The following is a 22,995-nucleotide window of genomic DNA, read 5'->3' as shown; positions in this document are numbered from 1 at the left end:
CCGCAGATCCATTCCCGCAGCCCCGGTCCCGCAGCCCGTTCCTGGGCTCGGCCTCGCTGGCGCAGCCCGGCATGCCACGGAGCGCTTAGCGGAAGGAGGCTGCTCGGCTGCAGCTTACGTGGCTTTTTCTCATATGTGACAACTATTGAGGCTCAAAATTGCTGGGTTTTGTTCTATATTTCTGCGCGAACATCCCGGGCTGCAGCTGGACCGAGCTAAGCAGCCAGTCACGCACTACCCGCCGGCGGCAGGCAGTACCGGCGGCAGCGGGATGCACCCAGTGCCGGTGCCCATGCTGTGCCGCGCGGGCAGGAGAGCGTTAAGGCACAGAGGTGGCTCACGCCTGGCTAAAACAGCGGCTTTCTGCGCTTCGGGGCTGCAGAGCCGCATGGAGAGCTCCTTAATCTCGGATTTCAGCGATTTGGGATTTAAATGTTAAATACGCAGGGAGATTTCTGCCCACTTAGGGCTGGAGGTGGAACGAGGGCAACGCGCCGTGCCATGCCATGCTGTGCCATGCCATGCTGTGCCGCGGCTCGGAGAAGAGTGCAGCCCCGGCCAGAGCAGCCCCACGGCCGCGGAGAGACCCGGAGCCACCCCGGGGCTCGGCCGCGGGGGTCAGGACAGGGCTCCCGGGGCTGCTCGGCCGGGTGCCGCGCAGGGAGCCGCACGCTGCAGCCCTTAGGCGAGAGGCCCTGGGGACCTGGGGGGACAGGGGAGGTTGTTGCAGCCCCCCGGTTCGGGGAGCTTGGAGGCGTCGGCTGCAGTTTGGGCTGGGGCTCCGTCCTCGCCCGCACGGCTGCGGGGGACACGGCCCTGTGCATTGCCTGGGCATCGCCTGTGCATCGCCTGTGCGGCGGCTGTGCGGCTGTGGCGGTGGGGGACACCGGCGGGGACACCCCGTTGCTAGGAAACAGGCGGCGGATTTCTCCATGCGAGTCACGCGCAGGATTCCCGCACCTCCCGGGGGCCGCGGCGGTGCCCGCGCCAGGCCGCACCCGGGCTGCAAGCGGAGCGGGACCCTGCGGGGGGGCCGGCTGCTGCCAGCCTCAGCCCTGCAATGTGCCCCCCACCCCGGCACGGCCACCCGCTCCCTGGGGGCTCTGGGGTGCAAAGAGTTTGCGGGGCCTCAGAGCGGGCGGTGCCTGGGCGGGTGCGGCGGGCGCCCGCGGTGCCGGTGAGCGTGGCCGGGGACGGAGCCCCCGCGGAGGGGCCACCCCAGGGCGCCTGGCTGAACGCGGCGCGCGGGGAGGGAGCGGGCGGATCCCGCAGCTCCGGGGCGGCAGGAGCCCCCAGCGCTGGGGCTGGAGCCGGGAATGGGGGCGCGGAGCAGGGCCCTGCTCGGCCTCAGGGGCAGGTGCACAGCTCTGGGGTGCGGAGCAGCCTCTGCGGGTACCGAGCTGCCTCTGCGGGTACCGAGCTGCCTCTGCGGGTGCGGAGCCCCGTGTGCGGGTGAGGATCCTCCTTTGCGGGTGCGGAGCCCCATGTGCGGGAGCGGAGCCGCCCCGTGCGCGGTGCCGCCCGGCCCCGCCCGGCCTTTGTCTCCCGCCCGCCCCGGCGCCGCCGCCTTCCCGAGCCCCCCGCAGCCCGGGCGCCCCCGCGGCGGCTCCGCGCCCGCAGAGGGGCCGGCGGCGCGGGGCGGGGCGGGGCGGGGGGCGAGGGGGGGGGGGAGGAGGAGGAGGGGGAGGAGGGGGAGGAGGGGGAGGAGGGGGAGGAGGAAGCAGCCGCGCTCCGCGCTCCGCCGAGGCAGGAGCATCCCGGCTCCGGCGGGAGCCCCCGGCCGCCGCCCCCGGCCCCGCTGCGCCCCGAGGGGCCGCCGCCGAGGTGAGTGCGGGCGGGGGGCGCCTCCCCGGGGGGGGCCCCGCCCCGCCCCGCCCCGCCCCGCCCGCGCCGGCCCCCGTTGCCCCCCCCGATCCCCCCCGGTTTTGCCCCCCCGTTTTGCCCCCTTTTCCGGGCGGGTCTGGGGGTGCCGGCCCCCTCCCGGCCCCGCGGGGCACGCCCCCGCCCCCGCCCCCACCGCCTGTCGCGATAGAGCTGCCTGTCGCGATAGCCGTGCCTCGGCCCCACCTGTTGTGGGCCCAGCGGGGTGGGGGGACCCTTCGCGGGGGGGGGGTCCCGGCTCACCCCGAGGACCCGCCGCCCGCGGGGGCGGTTTCGGGCCGGCTCAGCCCCGGAGCTGCCCGGCCCCTTCCCGGGGGTCGGACCCCCGCTCTGCGCCGACGTGCTGCCCGCCGCAGGGGGACGGCGCCGCCCGGCCCGACCATGCTCGCCGCCAAGGAGAAGGCCAAGGCGCCCAAGGACAGCATGACGCTCCTGCCCTGCTTCTACTTCGTGGAGGTAGGTGCGGGCCGGGGGCCGGGGTGCCGAGCCCAGCTCCGTCCTCGCCCAGCGTGGGGCTCCCGGGGAAGCCCGTGCCAGGGCTGCGCGGCGCCGGGGCCGTGGGCGCTGCTCGGGGTGCTCCGCGAGCGGCTCTCCGAGGGTGCCCCGAGCCAGCGCCGCGGTCCCAGCTCGCCCCGCTCGCCCGCAGCTGCCCATCGTGGCCTCCTCCATCATCACGCTGTACTTCCTGGAGCTGACGGACCTCTTCAAGCCGGCCAAGGTGGGCTTCCAGTGCTACGACCGGGCGCTCTCCATGCCCTACGTGGAGACCAACGAGGAGCTCATCCCGCTGCTCATGCTGCTCAGCCTGGCCTTCGCGGCGCCCGCCGCCTCGGTGCGTCCCGGGCTGCTCCCGCTGCGGGGGGACGGGGGGGACGGGGTTGGGGATGGGGTTGGGGACGGGGCTGGCCACACCAGGCTGGAGACATCCCCGCTTGGGGCGCAGCCGGGCCAGGTTTTGGGGCCAGGTTTCAGCCCATTGCAGGAAGCCTGGTGGTGCCCGGCCTGCTGCAAAGCCCGTGGGGCAGCGTTGCCGACCCCCCCCCCCCCCGGCACCCCCTCCTCGTGCCCCGCTGAGCTGCCGCTCCCTCCGCAGATCATGGTCGGGGAGGGCATCGTCTACTGCCTGCAGTCCAGGCTGAAGGGCCGCGGCAGTGCCGAGGGCAGCATCAACGCCGGCGGCTGCAACTTCAACTCCTTCCTGCGCCGGACCGTAAGGTTTGTGGGTACGTTGTGCCGCCGCCGCCCCCGGGAGCCTGCCTGGCCTCGGGGGTCATCCGAGGGGCTGGGGGGGCCGAGGCGGCAGCGCGGCGTCCGGGATGCGGTGCTGGGGCGGCTACAGGCCGTCGCCCTGGGTGGGCCGGTGCCCTGGGTGGGCTGGTGCGGGGTGGGAGCTGCTCCGGATCCGGCCCCGAGCGGAGGAGTAGGGCACCGGCAGCGGGTGTCTGGATCCGGGGTGACCTGCTGCCCCGTGCCCCAGGCGTCCACGTGTTCGGGCTCTGCGCCACGGCCCTGGTGACCGACGTGATCCAGCTGGCCACCGGCTACCACGCGCCCTTCTTCCTGACCGTCTGCAAGCCCAACTACACGCTGCTGGGCACCCCCTGCGACGCCAACCCCTACGTCACCCAGGACATCTGCTCGGGCCCGGACAAGCACGCCATCCTGTCCGCCAGGTACCGCGGGAGCGGGCGCGCGTGCCGCCGCACCGTCCTGCCCCGTCCCTCCGGGCCGGCCTTGCCGACCCCGCTCCATTGTCCCCTTCGCAGGAAGACTTTCCCGTCCCAGCACGCGACGCTCTCCGCTTTCGCTGCCGTCTATGTCTCGGTGAGTCGGCCGGCGTTGCCCCCGCCCCGCCGTGGGGCATCGTCCCGGAGCCGCGTGGCCCCGGCGGCCGTGCGAGCCCGGGCAGCATCCCGCTCCGGCGGCACGCGCGGGCGAGGGCCCCGCTGCAGGGCTGCGCGCTGGCGGCTGCGTGCACGTGCACGGCTGCGCACACCCGCGTGCGTCGGCGCGAGGCCTCCCGCCGCGGGCTGCCACTAACGGCCTGTCCCTGCCCCGCCGCCGCCGCCAGATGTATTTCAATTCCATCATCTCGGACAGCACCAAACTCCTGAAGCCCATCCTGGTCTTCGCCTTCGCCATCGCCGCCGGCATCTGCGGCCTGACGCAGATCACGCAGTACCGCAGCCACCCCGTCGACGTCTACGTGGGCTTCCTCATCGGCGCCGGCATCGCCGCCTACCTGGTGAGCGCGGTGCCCGCGGGGCCGGGGGGCTTTGCGGGATGCTGGCGGGGCCGCGGTCCAGCCCCCGGCTCTGCTGACCCCCGTCCCGCCCCCCCCTCCAGGCGTACCACGCGGTGGGAAACTTCCGCGCGCCGGCCGAGCGGGCCCCGGCCGCGCCGCCTGCCAAGGACGCGCTGCGGGCGCTGACGCAGCGGGGCCACGACTCCGTCTACCAGCAGAACAAGTCGGTGAGCACCGACGAGCTCAACCCGCCGGGCCGGCTGGAGGGGGCGGCCCGGCCGGTGCCGCGCGAGAAGAACTCCCTGGGCAGCCTCAAGCGGGCCAGCGTGGACGTGGACCTGCTGGCGCCGCGCAGCCCCATGGCCAAGGAGAACATGGTGACCTTCAGCAACACGCTGCCCCGCGTCAGCACCCCCTCCCTGGACGACCCGGCGCGGCGGCACATGACCATCCACGTGCCCGTGGACGCCTCCCGCTCCAAGCAGCTCATCACCGAGTGGAAGCAGAAGTCGCTGGAGGGCCGGGGCGCGGCGCTGGCCGAGGAGGGGGGCGCGCGCGGGGCCGACGACGACGGCGTCCCGCCCTCGCTCTACCCCACGGTGCAGGCGCGGGCGGCCGAGCGGGCGCCGGCGGGGCCCCGCGTGCTGCTGCAGCCGCGGCCGGGGGCCTCGCCGCTGGTGCACATCCCCGAGGAGAGCCAGGCCGCGGCGGCGCCGGGCCCCGGGGCGGCCGCCCGGGCCAAGTGGGTGATGGTGGCGGAGAAGGCGGCGGCGCCGCGGGCGGCCAACCCGCCGCGCCTGGTGCAGGTCATCGCCATGGCCAAGCAGCCCGGCGCCGCCGCCCGGCACTCGGAGACCTCCTCGTCGTCGGCCAGCTCCGACTCCTCGCAGTACCGCTCGCCCTCGGAGCGCGACAGCGGCAGCATCGTCACCATCGACGCCCACGCGCCCCACCACCCCGTGGTGCACCTGGCCGCCGGCAACGGGCCCTGGGAGTGGAAGCTGGCGCCCAAGGGCCCCAAGGGCCCCGACGCCGTGGAGCTGGGCGAGCTGCGCCGGGGCGGCCGCCCCCCCCGCAGCGCCGGCGCCTCCCCCGGCTCCTCGCTCAGCGACGCGGAGCAGGACGAGCCGCGCTACGGCAGCCTGGGCCCCGTCGGCGCGGCGGGGGGGGACCCCCAGGGCGCGGCCGGCCGCGACGCCACGCTGCGCAGGAAGCCCGCCGGCGACAGGGACGGGCTCACGGACCACGAGGCGGACAACTACTACCGCAAAATGCAAGCCGGGCGGAGATTTAAGGATTAGCCCCCCCGAAGCGGCTCGGGGACACGGCGCGGCCGGAGACCCGCCGGGAGCAGAGGGCTGGCGCCCGCGGCCGCTCCCCCCGCCCGCCGGGGCTGGGCGTTTCCAGGCACTTTGACTTTGGGGTTTTTTTCCCTTTTTTCTCTAACACCGGTGCTGACGTTTTACGCGAGGGGTGTAATTTATTCTGGGGGTGTAAATCTGCCTGCAGGTGGGGGGGAGCGGAGGGCAGCGCGGGGGGGGTTGGGGGTCCCCGGCGGAGGCTGCCGGTCCCGCGGGACCGGGGGGGTTGGCGGGGGGGGGTGTAGCAGACCCCGGCCCTGTGCAGCGGTTCGTTTTTGGGGGCGGGGGGGAGGGGGGTGCTCGCCCAGGGCCCGCGGAGGCTGTAAATACTGCGCTGGCTGAGGCAGCGCGCGTCGCGGTGGGGCGCCGGGGCCGGGGCCGGGCGGGCAGGGTGTCCCGGCGGGACACGGCCTCGCTGGGTGAGGGCCGCGCGGGGCAGCCCAGCAGCGGCGGCAGGAGACCCCGGCTCAGCCCCAGCTCTGCTCTTTGCGAGCAGCCGGTTGCCGTGTGGCCGGGACAGCCGGGAGCAGCCCCACGGCGCGGGGTGGTCGCGCCTGCCTGGGGCAGCCGGGGGACGGGGACGGCGCCCGGAGCGAAGGGGCCGGAGCGGCAGCCCCGCGCGCAGGGCCGGGCTCGGGGTGGGAGCGGGGGGTCTCCAAGCTGTGAACGCGCCCGCCGGGCGTGCTGTGGTTTGAAGCAAATAAAGACGTGAATGTTGGCGGGCTCGGCTGTTGCGCCGGGCCGGGGGCTCAGCCACGCGTGCAGGGGGCACGCAGGGTCCCAGGGTCCACGCGGGGTCCCAGGGCCTGACCCACAGAGACCCCCAGCCCTGGGAGCCGCCCGTCCTCCCGCCGCCACGGGAAGGAAGGGGAGCACCGAGCGCAGCGGTTTCTCGCTGCGTTGCTGCAGCCCCCCCAGGATCCATGCACTGGGGCTCAGCTCCGCGCCAGCCCCTCGCCCCGGGGGGCCCGCGAGGACCCCCCTGCCCCGGCTCGGCCCTTTTTCCGGGGCCGGTTTCCCCAGGCTCCCCCTCCCACCCCGGCGCAGCCCAGGCGCCTCCGGAACAAGGGTGACGCGGAGCCAGCACTGGACTGCTCCCGCCAATTGGATTAGCGGTGGATATCCCGAAGCCGCGGCCTTGCAAACATATGGATTATCCAGCATAACCCTGACTTTCTGCGCCGGCAGCGCCAGCCGGGGATTAGCGGGGGGGTGCTGGCAGCAGGGCGGGGGGCGGGCGGCCGCGGCACCGGAGGGTCCCGGGCAGGGGCCGGCCGGAGACTCGGGGCTTCGCTCAGGGGCCGGGGCGGTGGGCGAGGGGAGATGGAGCTGCTGCGTCCGTCGGAGAAGCGCAGGAATCTGCCTTTACTGCACAGGTACTGGCAACTCCTCCGCTCCAGCATCACCTGGCCCCCGGCGGGCTGCTCCCAGCTGTGTTTTACTCTTGGGCAGATTAAGGTAGAGCCGAGCCAGCCTCGACAGAGGCTTCACACATGGTTTCCACCCGTTCCAGCCACGTGGAGCCGGGGTGCACAAGGGCCGCAGAGCTGGAGCCTGGCACTGCCACCCTGGGCCGGGCTCGCAGGGCAAGAGGCACCGGCCCAGCCCTGAAACCAAACCCAGGGAGGCCCAAGGCCACCCAGACGCCCTCCCTGCTCCCCGGCCCTCATCCCCTTCCCAGCACAGCACCACCACCCAGGGGCCTCGGGGTCGGCTCAGGCCTCGGGGTCCCGTCCCCGCGGCCCCATCCCCAGGGATGGCTGCAGAGCCACCGGCGGCTCCCGGGCCCAGGTGAGGCAGCAGCGGGTGGGAAGCGGCCCCCTCCCTCCGCAGCGCTTCTCCCCGCTCATTAAAATGACGAATGGCTTCACACTCCGCTTCACGCTTTCTCTGACCCAGCAGTTGCCATGGCAACAGCCATCCCTGCTCCTGCAGCCTCCGCAGCCCCGGCCCCCTCCCACCCGCTGGACCCCCGCCCCGCTCAGCCCTGCCACCGCCAGCTGCCCAGGGCAGGGGAACCCCGACACGGTGCCCTCGGTGACCAACGGGGCCGGAGCATCCTTGGTCCTCCCGGGAGGAGGAGCTCCCCGGAGCCTCCCCGCCGCCCCAGGGGAGGGGAAGGGGAGACGGCGTCCCCAGGGTGCCATCAGAGCTGAGCCGTATTCACGGCACAGCCCCCTCCCGCCGGCAGCCAGGACAGAGCAAAGTCACCGCTGCAGGACAGACGGGCGATGGGGCACAGGCAGGGAGCTGCACCCGACCTTCCCCTGCCAGGAAAGTCCTTGGGGGAACCAAGAGCTCCTGGTTCCTCGGGGAGGGGGGTGAAGTGCACCCAGCTCCCACCGGGCTGAGGAAAAGCCCCAGCAACATGGCAGCAGCCCAAGCAAGAAGGGGAAAACAACCACAAAGCGAGTTTGCGCTTCCCACCGACCTCCACGCTGCAAACCATGGGAACGGCTAGACAGTGCGAGACAACCCAGACAAAGGGGTTTGTTGTCCATCCCCATTCAGAACAGCGTCACTGCTCGGATGCGCTGTTTACCCTTCTTCTCTGCTCCTGTGCTTCACTTGTCCCCAGGGCCGACACCACGGGCTTCGGAAACTCCCTCCTGGCACAGGAAAAGGGAGGTGAAAGTCACCATCATCTGCCAAGCTCCTTTTGGTCATCGCTCCTGCTGACCAGGGCATAAACAGGAATTTCCTCCCAAGAACATTAGATTGAAGGAAAGCTACTGGCTCCATTCACATGTCAAAGTTAGGGTCTGCAATAAAACCATTTGTTTTCCTAAACTATTCATGCTAAAAAATGACCCTACAGTTTCACAAGCGTCCCACCCTTAATGTTCGAGCAGTCAGGAAGCCAAGCCTTCACTTTCGGTCTGCAGCAGAGCTCGGTGTGGGACGAGGTCCTGAAGGCTGTAACCCTCCCCTCCACGCCGCAGCATTAAGACAGTTTATACAGTGCTTCCCTCTCTAAAGATCTTTGCAAGATTTTGACTATGCTATGGATACTTAGCAACAGGGGGAAGTCTTTCTTTTGCAAATATTGGTTCAAGCCCCAACAGCATTAGCAGCTTTAGAAACTTTACTCAAAAACAGGCAGTACCATTTCCAACTCATCATCAGAGGCATGCTCAGGGGATTAGCAGTAGTATTTGCAGAGCTGGCAGCTAAGCCAAGTTAGCTAAATTCACTTTCCATACCCAAAGATGCTCAGATGCTTGGAAAGACCAGCCTTTCCCATCAGTATATTTGCAGTGGGCCTCTCTTCCCACTTAGAGAAGGAGCTTATTTGGAAGATCTGCTGGATCCCGTAAGCCAATGAGAATATTGTGCTCCAGCTGAAAAAAAAATCTAGGTTTCCGTAAGTCAGCACTTTCCAATAAAAACATCTTAAAAAAAAGTTTTACCACATTGTCAGAAAAAAAAGTGGCCTAATTATGAACACAGGTAAGAGCAGGTGTTACCCTGCGATAGTGATACGCTGTGCAAACACGTTCCTCCCTCTGACATTTAGATAGAGGTGTGCTGCGCTGCTGCCTCCTTCCCTCGCCCGTCCCCGCTGCGGGACTGCGGCACGTTCGGAGAACAAAACCCACGCTGGTGCCAAGCAGCGGCAGGAGGCTGGCGAAGAGCCAGGGAACGGCCCTCTCCCTCTGCCCAAGTCACCCCAGCCGCGGTCTCCGCCAGTCGCAGCCTCCCAGCGCACACACACACGAGTGTGCACACACACACACCCCTGCGCACACCCGGCCCCACGGCAGGTTTCCATGGCAATGAGCACAGCCACCTCACTGCACGCGGTGCGATGCAGTAAGTGCATGCGTGTAGGGGGAAGGGATGCAGGAACCACTCGCACAACTCAGCCTCCCGGCAGCCACAAAAAAGCAGCTGTTTCCATGGAGATCCAGCCCTGAGCACATGCTCTTGCCCATCCCCTCAACTGATATTTACTTTGCCAGGAGTGGAAGAGCTAGGGGACCATAATTACTGCAGCAGGCAGCTATCAGCAATTCATTACAGTCAGCCCCCGGAGGGGCAGGGATACCTGGCACGGCCAGGTTCCTCGGCTGCTCCGGAAGCTCAGCACTTCCCCATGGTGCCGCTTCTCCGGAGAGAGACCCCCACCACGGCACTGCGCCGCTGGCCTTCGCCACCCCACAGCATCTGCTGTTGTCTTGCAGTGAAAGGTCCCTTCGGCGACTCCAGCCAGACCTCACCGGAGAACCGAGCCCAGAAGCTGCTCCCCATCGTTGTCCCTCACTGCTATGCTGCCTGCAGCCAGGCTTGGCGGCCCCACACACCAGCCACGTCCCCTGACCTAGGAAGCGGCTGAGCAGAGCTGCGCTCCCAGGCTCAGCAGAGCTCCTCTCTAGACAGAGATCAGGTTGCAACAAACTTCCCGTCGTTAATGAGCAACAACCACCTGGGAAGAAAACAATCAAAAGTGAAGCTTCCAGGCAAAAGTTAGTGTCTACGCCTTTCACATTTAGGAATGGGCTGTGCACCCTATAACCCGTAACTCTTATAAGGGAACTTCCTGAACCAAAACAATTAGCTTGCTCATTCCTGTGGGGTGATGATGCATGCAGCTTGGCTTTATTTTCACACAGGCATCAAAATGGGTGAGGGAAGAGACAGCTGTTACAAATCCTATTATACCTTCAAGGAACAACAGTGATCTCTCTTAGTAGCCTAAGGCTCCTGAAGAATCCTGCTCAGTAACCTTGGAGCTGAAGTCTATACTGAGATGCCTATAAAATAAGCTAGTGTTTAATGCTAATGTATTCAACACAAAGGGAATGCAGCCAAAGGACAGAAAACAGCAGAGCCACAAAAGCAACAGCTCAATACATTTATTCTTTATATCCTGAAACCCATGGGAAGTCTATTCAACTGCAACGTTTTCAACTATCATCTGCTTGGGCAGAGTGTACACCACCAATGAAAAGCGCTCGTGCGAGATGTGCGCACTCACTGCTGTGCAATAAGCTGCATTTCTATTTCAGAAATCTGCAGCAAGAAGCCTCTGGTAGCTCACAGCACCAAGGCCACTCGAAGGAAGCGGCACAAAGCATGCTGGGTGCAAACCTCTTCAGGAATCACCTTCTGCTTTTTAGAGTTCTGGCGTAGATGACAAAAAACCTCAGAAGCAATACAACAGTTCTGCAGCCAGCCTGTCACTACCGAAAGTGACACCTTTACCTTTACTAGGACACCTTTCCCACTATGCAGGCAGCTTTGTTCATTGGTATTTCCCACGAAGCATCTGGGTTTCCACTGCTTCCCTTTGCAGTCCTAAGATATTCATAGCATAAAAATTTGGGAGTCTCATACCTGGAACTTCAGGTCTCCCTTCTTGATAGCCGAACGTGCTCTGAGGTCTCCAGGTCTACAAAGAGCATTTACTTGGCAGGGAATTAACTCTGAGTTAAGCATACAGATAAGAAGTCAAACCTCTCTAGAAACTAGAGGCCTTACTCCTCAGGGAGCTTATAAACGGTCAGGTACGACCAACAGAAAGCTTGAGTATTCACACAGAGTAACCCACAAAAACCAAGATCATCATTCACTACTGTTACAGAAGTTAAAATAGGAATCTACTTACATACAGGAACACTGGACGTGAAACTCAGCATTATGACATCCAGCTAGTCAGAAAGCTTTTACACATCTAAAGCATAAAACTGCAGAGAGTATTATATATTTGACTTGAAAGTTGGTTATTCCATGGATATTAGCTAGAGTATATGGAAAGTTTAGGAACATGGAAAAAAAAAGTGTTGGAATGTGACAAAGGCAGAGCATCAGTTAAGGCCCCATAACCTCATACCTCTGAACTTCACCATTCAAGCACTGAAGGGCTGGAGTGGAACAGTTTGGAATGGATCATTAAAGTATGCTTCACAGTTACCCTTTCCAGCCTCAATCTTAGTTTATATCACCCTTTACTCTGCACAAAGATGCTAGTATGAACAAACATTCCACTAGCCCAGAGGTATGTGAAAAGTCAAAGTTATATAAAATGAGGCAGCTGAAATTACATTAGAAGGAAAAATCAGAAGCAAAAAAGGCACAATAAAAAGATAGGAAAATCAGAAGCAAAGAATACAGAAGAAATTTATTGAAAGCACAAGTACAGACTGGCCAATAACTGCTTTCTACAATCTGAACAGTAAATAATGGAGCTACAGAAAGGTACAAAGGTTGTTATAAAATAGTTTTAATTTCATTTCTTTTTGCATTACAAACATTCTTTGAAAGAGGCAATGGAATTCTGATGTTGTGTATGCTTACCCTCCCACCCCACCTTCCACAATACTGAACCTGTAATAGCTGTTATCAAAATATACAATACATCTGTTCACCATAAAAAACTGGGTTTTGCTGCCCCCTCATGTCTTACAACAGGTATAAAAAAATTATAAATATGTACACCCTTTTGTTACTCACATTCTTTACATGCAAACACAGGGATCCAAAGGAAAAACCCACAATTGTCTGGGTTCTGGGGTTACCTCAATTCATTTGCTTGCATTTTGCAAAATATATATAGCCTGTGTGTTGACCAAATCAAGGTTAAAGGCCACCAGACAGGTTTCATTCCAATAAGCCTCTTCCCAGTGTCTTGGGTGAGGTTGATTGAATGCATTTAAAAGTTAAACCACAGCTGTTCCACTTGGATTGCGCATGGTGTTTTCAAGGTACAGTGCTGCCTGTGGCACATTCAGGAGTGCCAACTGAATAGCCAATGTTCCTTGGCTGCAAGAGGAATTGATTTGCTGTTTTTCATTTGGGGAAGAAGGCAGATGAGGAAATTAACTCTAGTTGACAATTACCAAGACATCTGAATTTGCCCTATTGAGCGTAAGATGCAAGCAAAGAGAGCTTTTCAAAGTAGCAGATGACAAGGCTTTTCATTAACAGGCTTATTCAGATTTGTAGGTAACCGAAACCAGCATCTACTTGTCAGCTGAACTTTTTTTCAGCTCCACTGGGGACAACACTTTCATTTAAGATGGTTTCATACTCCTTTCAGCCACAAGCTGAAGACTAAGGCAGACAAGTATTATCAATCTTATGCCAGCAACCCAAGCTGAACCCTCACTCAGACTTCACACGCTTCTCCAGCATAATTCACATCCTCAAGAGTTCAGGGAGGAACTAAGAAAAGTTAAGACTTTTCCAAACACTCAGTGCTAGGCAAGTCAAGAGCTCCCACACTAAGCAAGGAAATCGTAACTTGCAACACTAAGACAATTAAAAAACAAACTTTGGTCCACAATTTGCAGAAAAACCCTGAAAAAAAAGTACAAGATTCTTGTTATTTTGCATCCGAACAGGTTGCAGGTTAGAGGGAAATGTAAGGCAACATCGGATTATACAAAATAGAAAGGCAGAATGGCCTGGGAAAAGAGTTGTAAGCCAGGAGGAAAAAAAAAAAAGTTGTATCATTGGGAAAAAACGATCTGCTGTATTCTACTTTTAATAAATTCCCTTCCTATAACTTAAAAAGATTTGGGCTTGTAGATTAAAAAAAAAAAAAAAAAGTAAAAACTTTAGCCTGGGTCCTTTTACTTAAATTCACAAGCTATTTGTGCTTGTTATCTCAAAACACTTTGCTTTAAAAATCTGCTTAGCTTAACATGTTTTATCAATCACATTACTCATCCTCAGTCATGACCTCAGCCTGATAACTAAATTCCTGCCCTACAGTTTCAATTACAAAAAAAATAAAATAAGAAAGTACAGTATACAAGGGTAATACCACAAAGGAGTAAATTTAGATTACGTTTATACCATCTTATCGTTCTATAAAAAGGTACTTAAACTATTTCTTTTGCATATAAAGAGATTAGAATATTTGGTCAACTGGAAATATTGCTAGGCACAGATGACAGCAACTGCTTCAAAAAGTATAATACAAGAATTAAAACAAAAAGCTCAAATGCTGAAGACATGCTATAAGAATGATGGCAGAGCTACATTGGTCTTGTTAATCTCAAATCAGGGGCACGAAGGTGACTCGCATGAACACCTTTCTAAATGTGGGATATCCAATAATTTTTCAAATCCTAGCCAAGTATTTAGATATATATATATACACACACAATTTAGACAAACTCTTAATGATTCATCTTCACAAGCGTCCAACAGTGGTTAATTTCATATCTCGATCAATGCTCTTGTGAAGGGTAGAGCCTTTTGATTTGCTATTGACATTGGAATGTAATTTGGTCATGGGAATGCTTCCCCACCCAGACCTTTCTGCTTAGTCTGAATGTTATAAACAAAGGATCTTAAATAACTCCCACTTGAAAAGTTTGCAGATGGAGATAAACCACATGCAAACTGGAAAGTGGCATGAAGATACATGATACTATGCAGATTGAGACATTTCATGGACTGTGGGATACAACTGCCTAAAGAGTCAAAGCCCAATATTTTCTTTATCCACTTGCCAGCTTCACTTGTCCTTTGTTGCAATAAATGGATTAGTAAGCCAGAACTCATTCATTCCCCTCAACTCTCCCAATCCAATCCCTACAGTTCAGATGTTTTCCCCAAAAGACGAGAAGTTTAAGGCACAGGATAGCAGATGCACAGTTTAGGTAAGATCAATGCAACTTATTTTTGTGCTGGGTGAGTTGGGAACTCCTATACACCATGCATTTTGCAAAATCCTGACTCCAAGGCGCTAAAGTGAATTTACACAGTGGTTTTAGGTCTTTCAAGGCATGGATGGGTAAAGAAAATAAAAAAGGCATCAATGTGAAACCTGATAAACTTGTTAGGATCTGCTTTTTGGGGGGAGGAAGAGCGGGAGGGGAGGGGAATTTTCCCAGAGCAGGTTCCAAAGTGTAAACTTTAACTTGTGATTTTTTATTTGAACAGTCAAGATTGTTACCCATCACCGCAAGGTTAGCAATATGAATTAGATTTAATTTTTTTAAAAACCGGTAAACTGATTTCTCTTTAAAAAAATAAAATCTCTGGTCTTTTAAGGTCACTTCAGCTGCATTTTTAAAGTGGCTTTTTTCTGGAATGATGGAAGTTGAAACCCTAGTGTTCAGCCCTCTAAGGTCAAGGCTGAACCCAAGAGGTTTTAAGTCAAGTCCATTTTGTCTCATGCCTTCCAAAGCTTTAAATGGTGGACTTCGAGAAGGACACACGCAGGTGATGATTCTCCCCAAGGTCATGATTATGGAGGTCAATGAGTGATTGAATGGCTTCTTCCACAGAGCCCATCTGGATCAGAGCCATTTTACGGTCCTTCCTAACAAGGCAGAGATTTAAGTCATGTTTAGTACCATCATTTGCAGAGTCTAACTCTATGCAAGTTTTCTTGTCTAGCACTCAAGAAGGCCAGACAGACATTTCACTTTACAGCTACTTGGGTAATTGAGATATACTTCTTTCCTCTTATACGTGGAAGAGTAAGTCTGTATGATAAACATGCATATCCAAGCAACGAACTCAGCTACCTTAAATTATATTTCTTCATCAACTCATCGTACTCACCATGCACTCAATCCAGGGTTACTCCTGAATTCCTTATTCTAGAGGAGTCAAATATGACAAAAATCATTCTGCTCACCTTTAGCTTAGCCCAAGTCGATTTTCAATCAAGATTACTAGTAAGTGCTTCTACCACCCTCACACTTAAGAGCTCAGCACTAGGTAGGCCAGTCCATAAGAGAAAAACTTACTGGAAGAATTTGAATCCTTTGACCATCCCACCATTGCTTGAAAATAGCATCTTGAGGTCATCTTCAGTTATTGAAGGTCTGAAAGAAATCAGTTTTCCAGTCAACTGTAGGTTGACAGACTAAACTAACCTAAAAAACCACACCACCCACCAATATACATACAATCCTCATAAATCCCTTTTCTGAATTCTCTACCAGTAACTCCATGGGCTGGCAAAGCTATGAGGAACTACAGGAAGACGGACAAACTTTACTCCTGCCAGCAGTGAAAAGTTGACTGTATTCACTCTGAAGCTAACTTCGTTTGCCAAATATTTTCACAATATTATACTCAGCCACCTAAGAATTCTCTGTGCAGATACTTACGGAATATTGGACAGATGAAGAGTGGCAGAAGGGGGGAAGATGTTTTGGAAATTTTTGGAGCCTGGTTTCTTGAAACGATGGAGAGGAGAATTTCCAAAATCCTTAGTCAGACCTTGGTCTTCCTGCCCCTCACGGGGAAGTTGTACTGTCTGATGCTTGGACAGTGTTATGCGGATTGGCTTCCCATGAAGCTTCTGACCATTTAAATGACTCATGGCTGCAACAGTTAAAGCAAAGACAGCACTGACTTCAGTGATATTTCTATTTTCCCCTCATGTTTAAACCCAAGCTAGAATTTCATTCTATTTCTTCCCTATGCAATTATCACATGCTCCAGGAACTGCATACCAGGCATTAACTGCTCTGCCTTATTCTGTTATTTTCTCTTTCCAGTAAGATTATCTGGCACAAACATACTACGCCTCCTCCAGAGTTACACTATACCCAAACTACATATGCAGACATGTAATTAAGTGCTGACATTCACTGTTTTTTTGTTGTTGTTGTTGTTTTTTAAAGAAACAAGACAACAGCACTCTGATATTAAAACTTTAGGTAGTCATAGGTCTCTTAACAAGTTAGCAATCTGATATAATTAAGCTTGCTTACCAAGCTGAGCCTGGTTTCCATCAGCCATCTGAACTAGGGCATTCTCTTTCTTATTAAATAAGATCTTCACCCTCTGCACATCACCATAGACTCCTTCAGAAAGTGAGGAAACAAAAATAGTCTTAGGTAGGAAAAAAGAAAGTCTCATTCAACTTAGCATTAGCTAATCAATCCAACAGCAAAAACATTCATTCACAACCAGAACTGATCTCATTCCAACCATGTTTACTTATTCTGCTCTACTTAAGGAAAATTCTTATATAGCAGAATAATAATGGAACAATACATTAAAGAAAAGATATTGGGTTTCAGCAAAAAGCAAAAATCTAACTGCCAGAAGACTGGACAATTTAGCATGCTACCACAATTTAAAACTCTTATAAAAAAGACATGCAAAGCAATAAACCATGCATAACTGAACATAAAATAAAGGCAAACTAAAATTAAATAGCAAACTAAGTAAACAATATAAAAATGAAATTATGCATTCAAAAATGGCAAACTGCAAACTGTACATTTTTGAAGTATCAAAAAAGTAATTTCAAATAAATGAAAAACAAGGTAATAAAAAGTGTGAATAATAACATACCGAAAAGAATAAAGAGGCATTGGGGTGTAACTCTCTTTAGAGAACAGCAGAGCAAGGCAGCGGAGGGACAGGGAAGAGGTAAGGAATCGAAGGGGAGAGCGAGGTTGCACAAATCGTCCACAACGAGGAAGGGCAGAGTCCCCGCAGGAAATGGCGAAATTGGTTGATGGATGATGAAGTTTTCAAGATGGTTAATATTGAAGGGCAGGTTGGTTTCCGAAGAGCAGGGTTTTTTTTTTTTTTTTTTTTTTTTGGAAGGGGAATGTTTTTATTTTTTGTTTCAAGCAACAACAGGAAGCAGAAGTACCGTGCAGTCAGTTGGCAAAGAAATTCCGGATCAGGGGAAGAAAAAAAATTCAGGGATGGGGGAGAAAAGAAAAAAGTAGCAAAAAACACAGGTCAGTAAATACATAAGGAAATATGTAGTGTTCCATCAGTCAGATTTATAGACTTCTACATACAATATTTGTTTACAGAAACAGTTAATAGGTTTTACCTAGTGGAACACAATGATAAAGAAAAGGCATTTTTACTTAAGATATACAAAGAGGTAGGAGACAGTATCACAACAGAGTGACTTCTACTGGCTTTAATATTGAATTAAACTGCAATAGTGTTCTGTAAAATTATGACTAAAAATACTGTTTTCTCTGATTTCCAAGCATTTCTTAGAAGAAATGACTTTATGGATCGAGTCAAATAAACACAGCTGTGTTTGCTGCTTTAAGACAATTGACTAGAGGAAGCAATCTATATTGCATATTTAGCTGTAACCAAACAAGAAAAGACCAATTTGGTTAAGAATCATTGCCACACACCTCAAAGTGCTGCTAGAAGGGCTTGCTATAAAGAAACTTGGTACCACATTTACGACAGAAGACTATTCCCTTCCATCTTTCTCAGTGGGTTGACCTCATAATGCAGAAATCCAATACTATTACTCAGCCAGAATATCAAAAGCGGAAACAGCATCTCTGTTCCCAATGACAACACTAACTTAACATGCAGACAAAAGCCTGCACTCAAAGTAAAAGCTAGTGCAAGCTGAGACATCCAGACTTCCTCCACCCATTGTAGAAAGGGTAAGTGGAATAATTTTAATTTCCACGATTCTGAATGAGAAAAAGGCCTTACACGTTACAAAGGAGTCACTCTAGAGAAATACTGTCTCTTAACTAACTGGTTGTGCCACAGGTAAGTTTCTACAACACTGATTATACAAGCAATAGAAAAAGTTTTAGGTCTGTTAGTTCTCAGCTTCAGTCCAAGTATCAAAGTCTCTCTAGCCCAAAGATAAGCTGGATGGATAGTGAAGAGCTCATCAAAAAACACAAGGCATGAAATAATTGGTTGCTCCTATTTAAATGAGAACTGTGCACATCATTTAGACACTGCTCTTAAGAGCTGTAAACATACACAAATTTATATAGGATAAAAAGACTATGCTATACCCCTACCACTGCCATCCAGTCCATGTAGAATCATCCCAAGAAAAGCACACTAGACAGACTAGACTATGTTACATTGGTCAAGAATAACAATGCCAGCTCTTAATGTTTAAGATTTTTGTCTTAACAGCAAGCAAGTCACTGGGACCAAGCCAAACATGACCGCTCCTGGAACAGCGCAACAAGAGTTCCTAAGTAGAAAGAACAACTCATCCAAGCCAAAGCTTGTACCACAGTCCGTGCCATTATTTCATGCCCTGGAGAAAACAGTAACGACAGATGAAAAGAAGTCCAAAAATACTGATTTAATTGGTTAATCTCATGAAGAGTTAAATATTTTTGATTATTCTTCATCACATCCAGACTTCCCCTTTGATGCAAAAGAGGTTTTGTGGTTACTCTGACATCACTGGTAAGTTTTATAGCTTTTACAAAGTAGTATTAAGTTGTGTGTGCGGTCCCACCAGTTAAAGTATTGTTTTCCATCAGAGACTCCTCATACTCTATTGCACACACTAGAAGATTCTACACTTCCAATCTGACAAAGAGACAGAAGCTGACTTAAAAATCCAAGATACTCTTTATCAAATTCTCTCATGATGGAGTCTTTCATTAAAGAAGATTTTTGTTCAATTTTAGTTGCTTCATTTTAAGAAGCCCAAATATTTCAACTCATTGAGATAAGTTAAACAGAATTGAAAATGTGAACTGAGTTGTTAAGGGTTTAACTAAGGAAAAACTTCCAGGAATCTTGGAAAGGAAAAAAAATAAATGTGCAAGCACATGGCAGAGGAAATACTGCACAGGTACAACAAAGTCAAGCTGGCAGGGGTCCAGACACTACACAGAAAGAGTAAAGGTCGGAACAAACTCTCTCTGTAGTTCTGAATTAATGTATTAAAAACTAGAACATGCTGGGGGAGAAGGGGGGGAAATGGACATGACTATTCTGTGACCCAAATGACACTATTCCATGGAAGTGGCAAGGAGATTCCAAATAAGAGGGAGGAAGGGACAGGCTTTGTAGTCTTTATGGGACAAGAGCAGGCAGGCAGCACCCTTGGCTTTCAACCAAAGAAGAGCAAAGTTTTTAAATTTGAGAGACAGACTTTCCCATTTCCCTTCAGCAACTAGAGTACTGATCTGCTTTGAGGCTTAGAACTGGCAGAGCCCATGTCATCTGCTTTTCTGGTTTTGCCGTTTCCTTTAGGATACAGTAGGGTTTTCACTTTCAATGTTTCACTTTCTGAACACAGATTGTGCTGAAAGCAGAGGTAACAGGAAGGAGGGGGAAAAGTAGTAAAATTAGGACTCCACTAACCTCAGGATTCAGATTGCTAACCAGCAGAACAGAGTTCCCTGCCCCAGTGAGGCCGGGAATGGCAATCCGTCCTGCTGCAGCCGCTGCAGCTGCTGCTGATGGGATAGCCAAAGGAGCTAGCGCTCCATGAACATTTGGAACTGACAAGCCTGGAAATTAAAGAATATTAACCAGTAAAGAAATTAACAGCATGTACTCTAGTGTATTTGCTGCACCAGAAGGGAGAACAGCACACCTTTAACATGCAAGTAACAGTTCAAAACACAGTGAACTATTCTAACAGCAACAGGAACCTCCAATTCTGGTGCTGCAGGAAATGTTATAATTTCTAATAGTATTTGCTCTTGCAGTGCCTGGTGCTTAACAGATGCCTCTCCACACAGTATTGTTAACTACAATATTTTGCATGTTTTACAAGCGGAATCAGCACAAAGCCTCAGTTCTGTTGGTGCAGGAAAGGTATCACAAGCAGTGCATTTGAGAAGGTCTTTCCAACTAGTGCATGCCAAAAATGCTTCATTCTTTAACCATGCATTTCAGTCAGATATATGCTACCATTAGCTAATTCCTTCTTGAACGGAGAAACATTTAAGTTTTATTCATATGCATTTCCAGGATGCTCAGTAACATGTGGCACCTCACAGTATTAGCCCTCCAAAGGGAAGAGCTTTACACTTCATCTGCTAGTGGTTAAATGAAATTAATTCTCAAAGTGGCACTGTACATTTCCCCAATGGGACAAAATATTGACAAAACATTAGTGGCTGGACGGAGTTCGATTTGTGCTGGTTTGTCATTAGCAAGGAAATTCTATCAAGTTACAGAAGAGTCGCTGACCCTAGCTCAGTATGCTATGAAAAACAAAGCAAATTTGTTTTGCTAACGCTCCAACAGGAGTATTTAGCACCCAGACCCCTAAGTATTAACCTCAAACGCTTATTTATTTCTGTAAGTCACAATATTTTGTTACATACAAGTTGTCAGTTTCACAGTGCAACCTTAACAGTGTGATTAGGCCCACATTTAAATATTAGCTTTATTCAGAATATTTAGAAATGGATGAAGGTTCTTAGCTTTTGACTGCCTTCACAGAAGTCAAGTTCCCAAACTCAGCAACCTAGTAATTTAATACTACGAGAGTCCAAATACAAAAAACTTAATTATTTCCCTCAAATAAATATTTTAAATAGCGTTTTGACTGTCTTTCCCCTTCTGCTATTCAGACTTTCCTGTTACTACAGGAATATTTGTCCAGGCAGAGGTTCTCAACTACACTTCTGTATTCCTAGTTGAGTTTACATACTGAAACACCATTCCCTTCTATGCCCTAGTGCTAGCACTCAAGATTTACATGACTGATCCCAACAAAAACATCACTTAGCTCTAAAACCTCAAGACAGTTTCAGAAATAATCACAGAACCTATATAAAGTTTCGACTTACGAAATACAGTACCTGCAGCCTGAGGAATTGCAAAGGTAGGAGGAAAGCCAGCTCCTGCATATGGAGAGGCAGAAATTATTCCTGGGGCACCTGGGAAAAGATATATACATTACACATAAATATCCACAGCAAGGCAACTCTAGGTATAGCTAGAATATCTTGAAGTCTAGTTGGAAGCTAAGCCCCAATTATAAATCAAAAATGTCTCTAATGCAATACTGAATTTCTTCAAGAAATGACAAAGTATTTCTCCTCCGAGTCTGCTGTTCTGAAACAGCTATTAGATGGCTGTTGACTAAACAAGCTAGGTAGCTTCCACAACAGTTTAACCGCAATAGTTTAAGCTATAGGCTACAACACCCCAAATTATTGCTAAGTCTATATTGTAGACAGAACAGCAGATGGCACTAGCAACTCAGAAAGCAGCAAAATCTAAAAGTCAGCCAAAGCAAGAACAGCTTTCACAGTAGTAGCATGCATCTGCATACATACATCCATACTAGTACTTCGCATTAGTCTCATCCAGTGGTTCCCAAGTTTTTTAATCAGTCACACAGTACACTAAAATTTTGTACAACCAAATATACTAGGATTACATCCCCTCCCCTTTCCCGACTGACAAAAGTATCAGTTACATTTGTCCTGCTCCCATTTTAAGAATTCTCACCAAAAGCAGCTGCCATGGTCTGATCAAGAGAGGGCTGGTTATCCCCAGAAGGTAGGTCTGGCCGTGTATAATCTCTGCTCTTATCGTTGTTATATTTTACATTGAGACTTGTGAGCTTTGAGAAATCTATGCGCAGTGTACAACAGGCATTGTAGATATTCTGTCCATCTAAAGACTGTAAGGAAATAAACAATTTTTTATTCAAGGTGTATTTATACTAAATCAGGTAACAAATCTCTGAAGAGGCAAAGTGTTACATCACCCCAGGTAACACTGGACCCTCTGAAGATGTGCAGCATCTTAATTTGTGTGATGCTACCATCACTTCATTTTATCCCCTCCAGTATTTACTCAAAATAACCCTACTGCTGTTTTAGTGGTGAAAATTCCCTCCCACTTGCACATGCAATCTGCCACTATGTCAGTGCTTGCACAAACATAACATGACCACAAAATATTCCAAAATGTTCATTCCTGAAGTTGATCTAGATTAATACATACCTGAGTTATTTAAATTCTGAAGCTTGCTTTTAGCAATGAAAGTGTACTACTCACCAGTTTGGCATGCTGAGCGCTCACTGGGTCAGCATATTGTAGCAGGGCCTGAAATTGGTTGTTCTTTGTGAATGTAATTATTTTCAAGACTGTACCAAACTTCGAAAAAATCTGCAAGATAATGTGTGCCTTATCTTATTTCCAGTAGGTGAATTTCATTTACCCCCATTATTAGAAGCAGAAACAACAAAATCTATCTTTTCACACTATTAGTTTTTCAGCTTAAAAATCTGAGGTTTTAAACTGCTCTGTGGGCATCGTTTAGCTCACTAGCATGGCATCAGATTAGAAAATAACATCGTTACTGAAGTGCTCCCTTAATAGAAAGGTTTAGTTTTGTCTTACTAAATTCGTACACAGGGAGATTCACATACACCTTTGTAAAATGGAACTTTCTCAGAATTTTCCAGGGATTCTTCAATACAGTCAAACTCATATTTTAAACACAAAGATGAAGTTAAGCAACCTTAGTACACAGCGAGAGTTACTTTTCCAGACAGAGAGACAAACTAATGCCTAAATGGCTTGGGTATACTACATTTATTTTTCCTCTACCCTTCCATAAGGATATCTAACAGCTACTCCCTCTAAATCCTACCTACAGCTTCAAGAGCTGTCTTGAAAGTATCAGTATTTGTCCTTTGCCCTGAACTAGATTTCAACCCAACTAAAACAGACCACCAACCAAATCTCTGGAAATTAAAGTTTGGACAGATTGGGATCAAAACCAGAAGAGTCACACGGGCACCATGGTCCAGAAAGTAGAGATGCGGGCTATGTTCAGAGTGGCTCATCTCAAAG

At 52.1% G+C, this 22,995-nt stretch overlaps 2 protein-coding genes across 4 annotated transcripts in view; one reads left to right on the top strand and one right to left on the bottom strand.

Moving 5' to 3' along the window:
• The first annotated feature begins 1,729 nt into the window (after window positions 1–1,729).
• PLPPR3 (phospholipid phosphatase related 3) lies at window positions 1,730–5,591 on the top strand. Of its 2 annotated transcripts, none has more exons than XM_064497324.1 (8): window positions 1,730–1,824; window positions 2,238–2,337; window positions 2,528–2,713; window positions 2,975–3,104; window positions 3,359–3,554; window positions 3,648–3,705; window positions 3,982–4,126; window positions 4,228–5,591. In XM_064497324.1, the coding sequence occupies exons 2-8, from the start codon at window positions 2,263–2,265 to the stop codon at window positions 5,418–5,420; spliced, it is 1,983 nt and encodes a 660-aa protein (XP_064353394.1). In that variant the 5' UTR covers window positions 1,730–1,824; window positions 2,238–2,262; the 3' UTR covers window positions 5,421–5,591. The 2 variants fall into 2 exon arrangements, with proteins under 2 accessions (XP_064353394.1, XP_064353393.1); XM_064497323.1 differs by having other exon boundaries at window positions 3,953–4,126.
• A 5,991-nt stretch (window positions 5,592–11,582) lies between these two features.
• The window catches only part of PTBP1 (polypyrimidine tract binding protein 1), a 32,348-nt gene continuing 20,935 nt past the window's right edge, over window positions 11,583–22,995 (bottom strand). For both annotated transcript variants that reach the window (XM_026108286.2, XM_026108285.2), the window contains 9 exons: window positions 22,195–22,305; window positions 21,640–21,814; window positions 20,985–21,062; window positions 19,531–19,679; window positions 16,762–16,795; window positions 16,173–16,265; window positions 15,564–15,780; window positions 15,198–15,275; window positions 11,583–14,764 (listed from right to left, as the gene is read on the bottom strand). In XM_026108286.2, the coding sequence (XP_025964071.1) occupies window positions 14,632–14,764; window positions 15,198–15,275; window positions 15,564–15,780; window positions 16,173–16,265; window positions 16,762–16,795; window positions 19,531–19,679; window positions 20,985–21,062; window positions 21,640–21,814; window positions 22,195–22,305 (1,068 nt within the window). In that variant the 3' untranslated portion in view covers window positions 11,583–14,631. The remainder of the gene's footprint in view (window positions 14,765–15,197; window positions 15,276–15,563; window positions 15,781–16,172; window positions 16,266–16,761; window positions 16,796–19,530; window positions 19,680–20,984; window positions 21,063–21,639; window positions 21,815–22,194; window positions 22,306–22,995) is intronic.

The sequence above is a fragment of the Dromaius novaehollandiae genome, chromosome 25, assembly GCF_036370855.1.
Source record: "Dromaius novaehollandiae isolate bDroNov1 chromosome 25, bDroNov1.hap1, whole genome shotgun sequence".
In the NCBI taxonomy this organism is placed as follows: Eukaryota; Metazoa; Chordata; class Aves; order Casuariiformes; family Dromaiidae; genus Dromaius; species Dromaius novaehollandiae.
The sequence above is the reverse complement of the archived record's forward strand: the minus strand, read 5'-3'. Positions and strand labels throughout refer to the sequence as shown.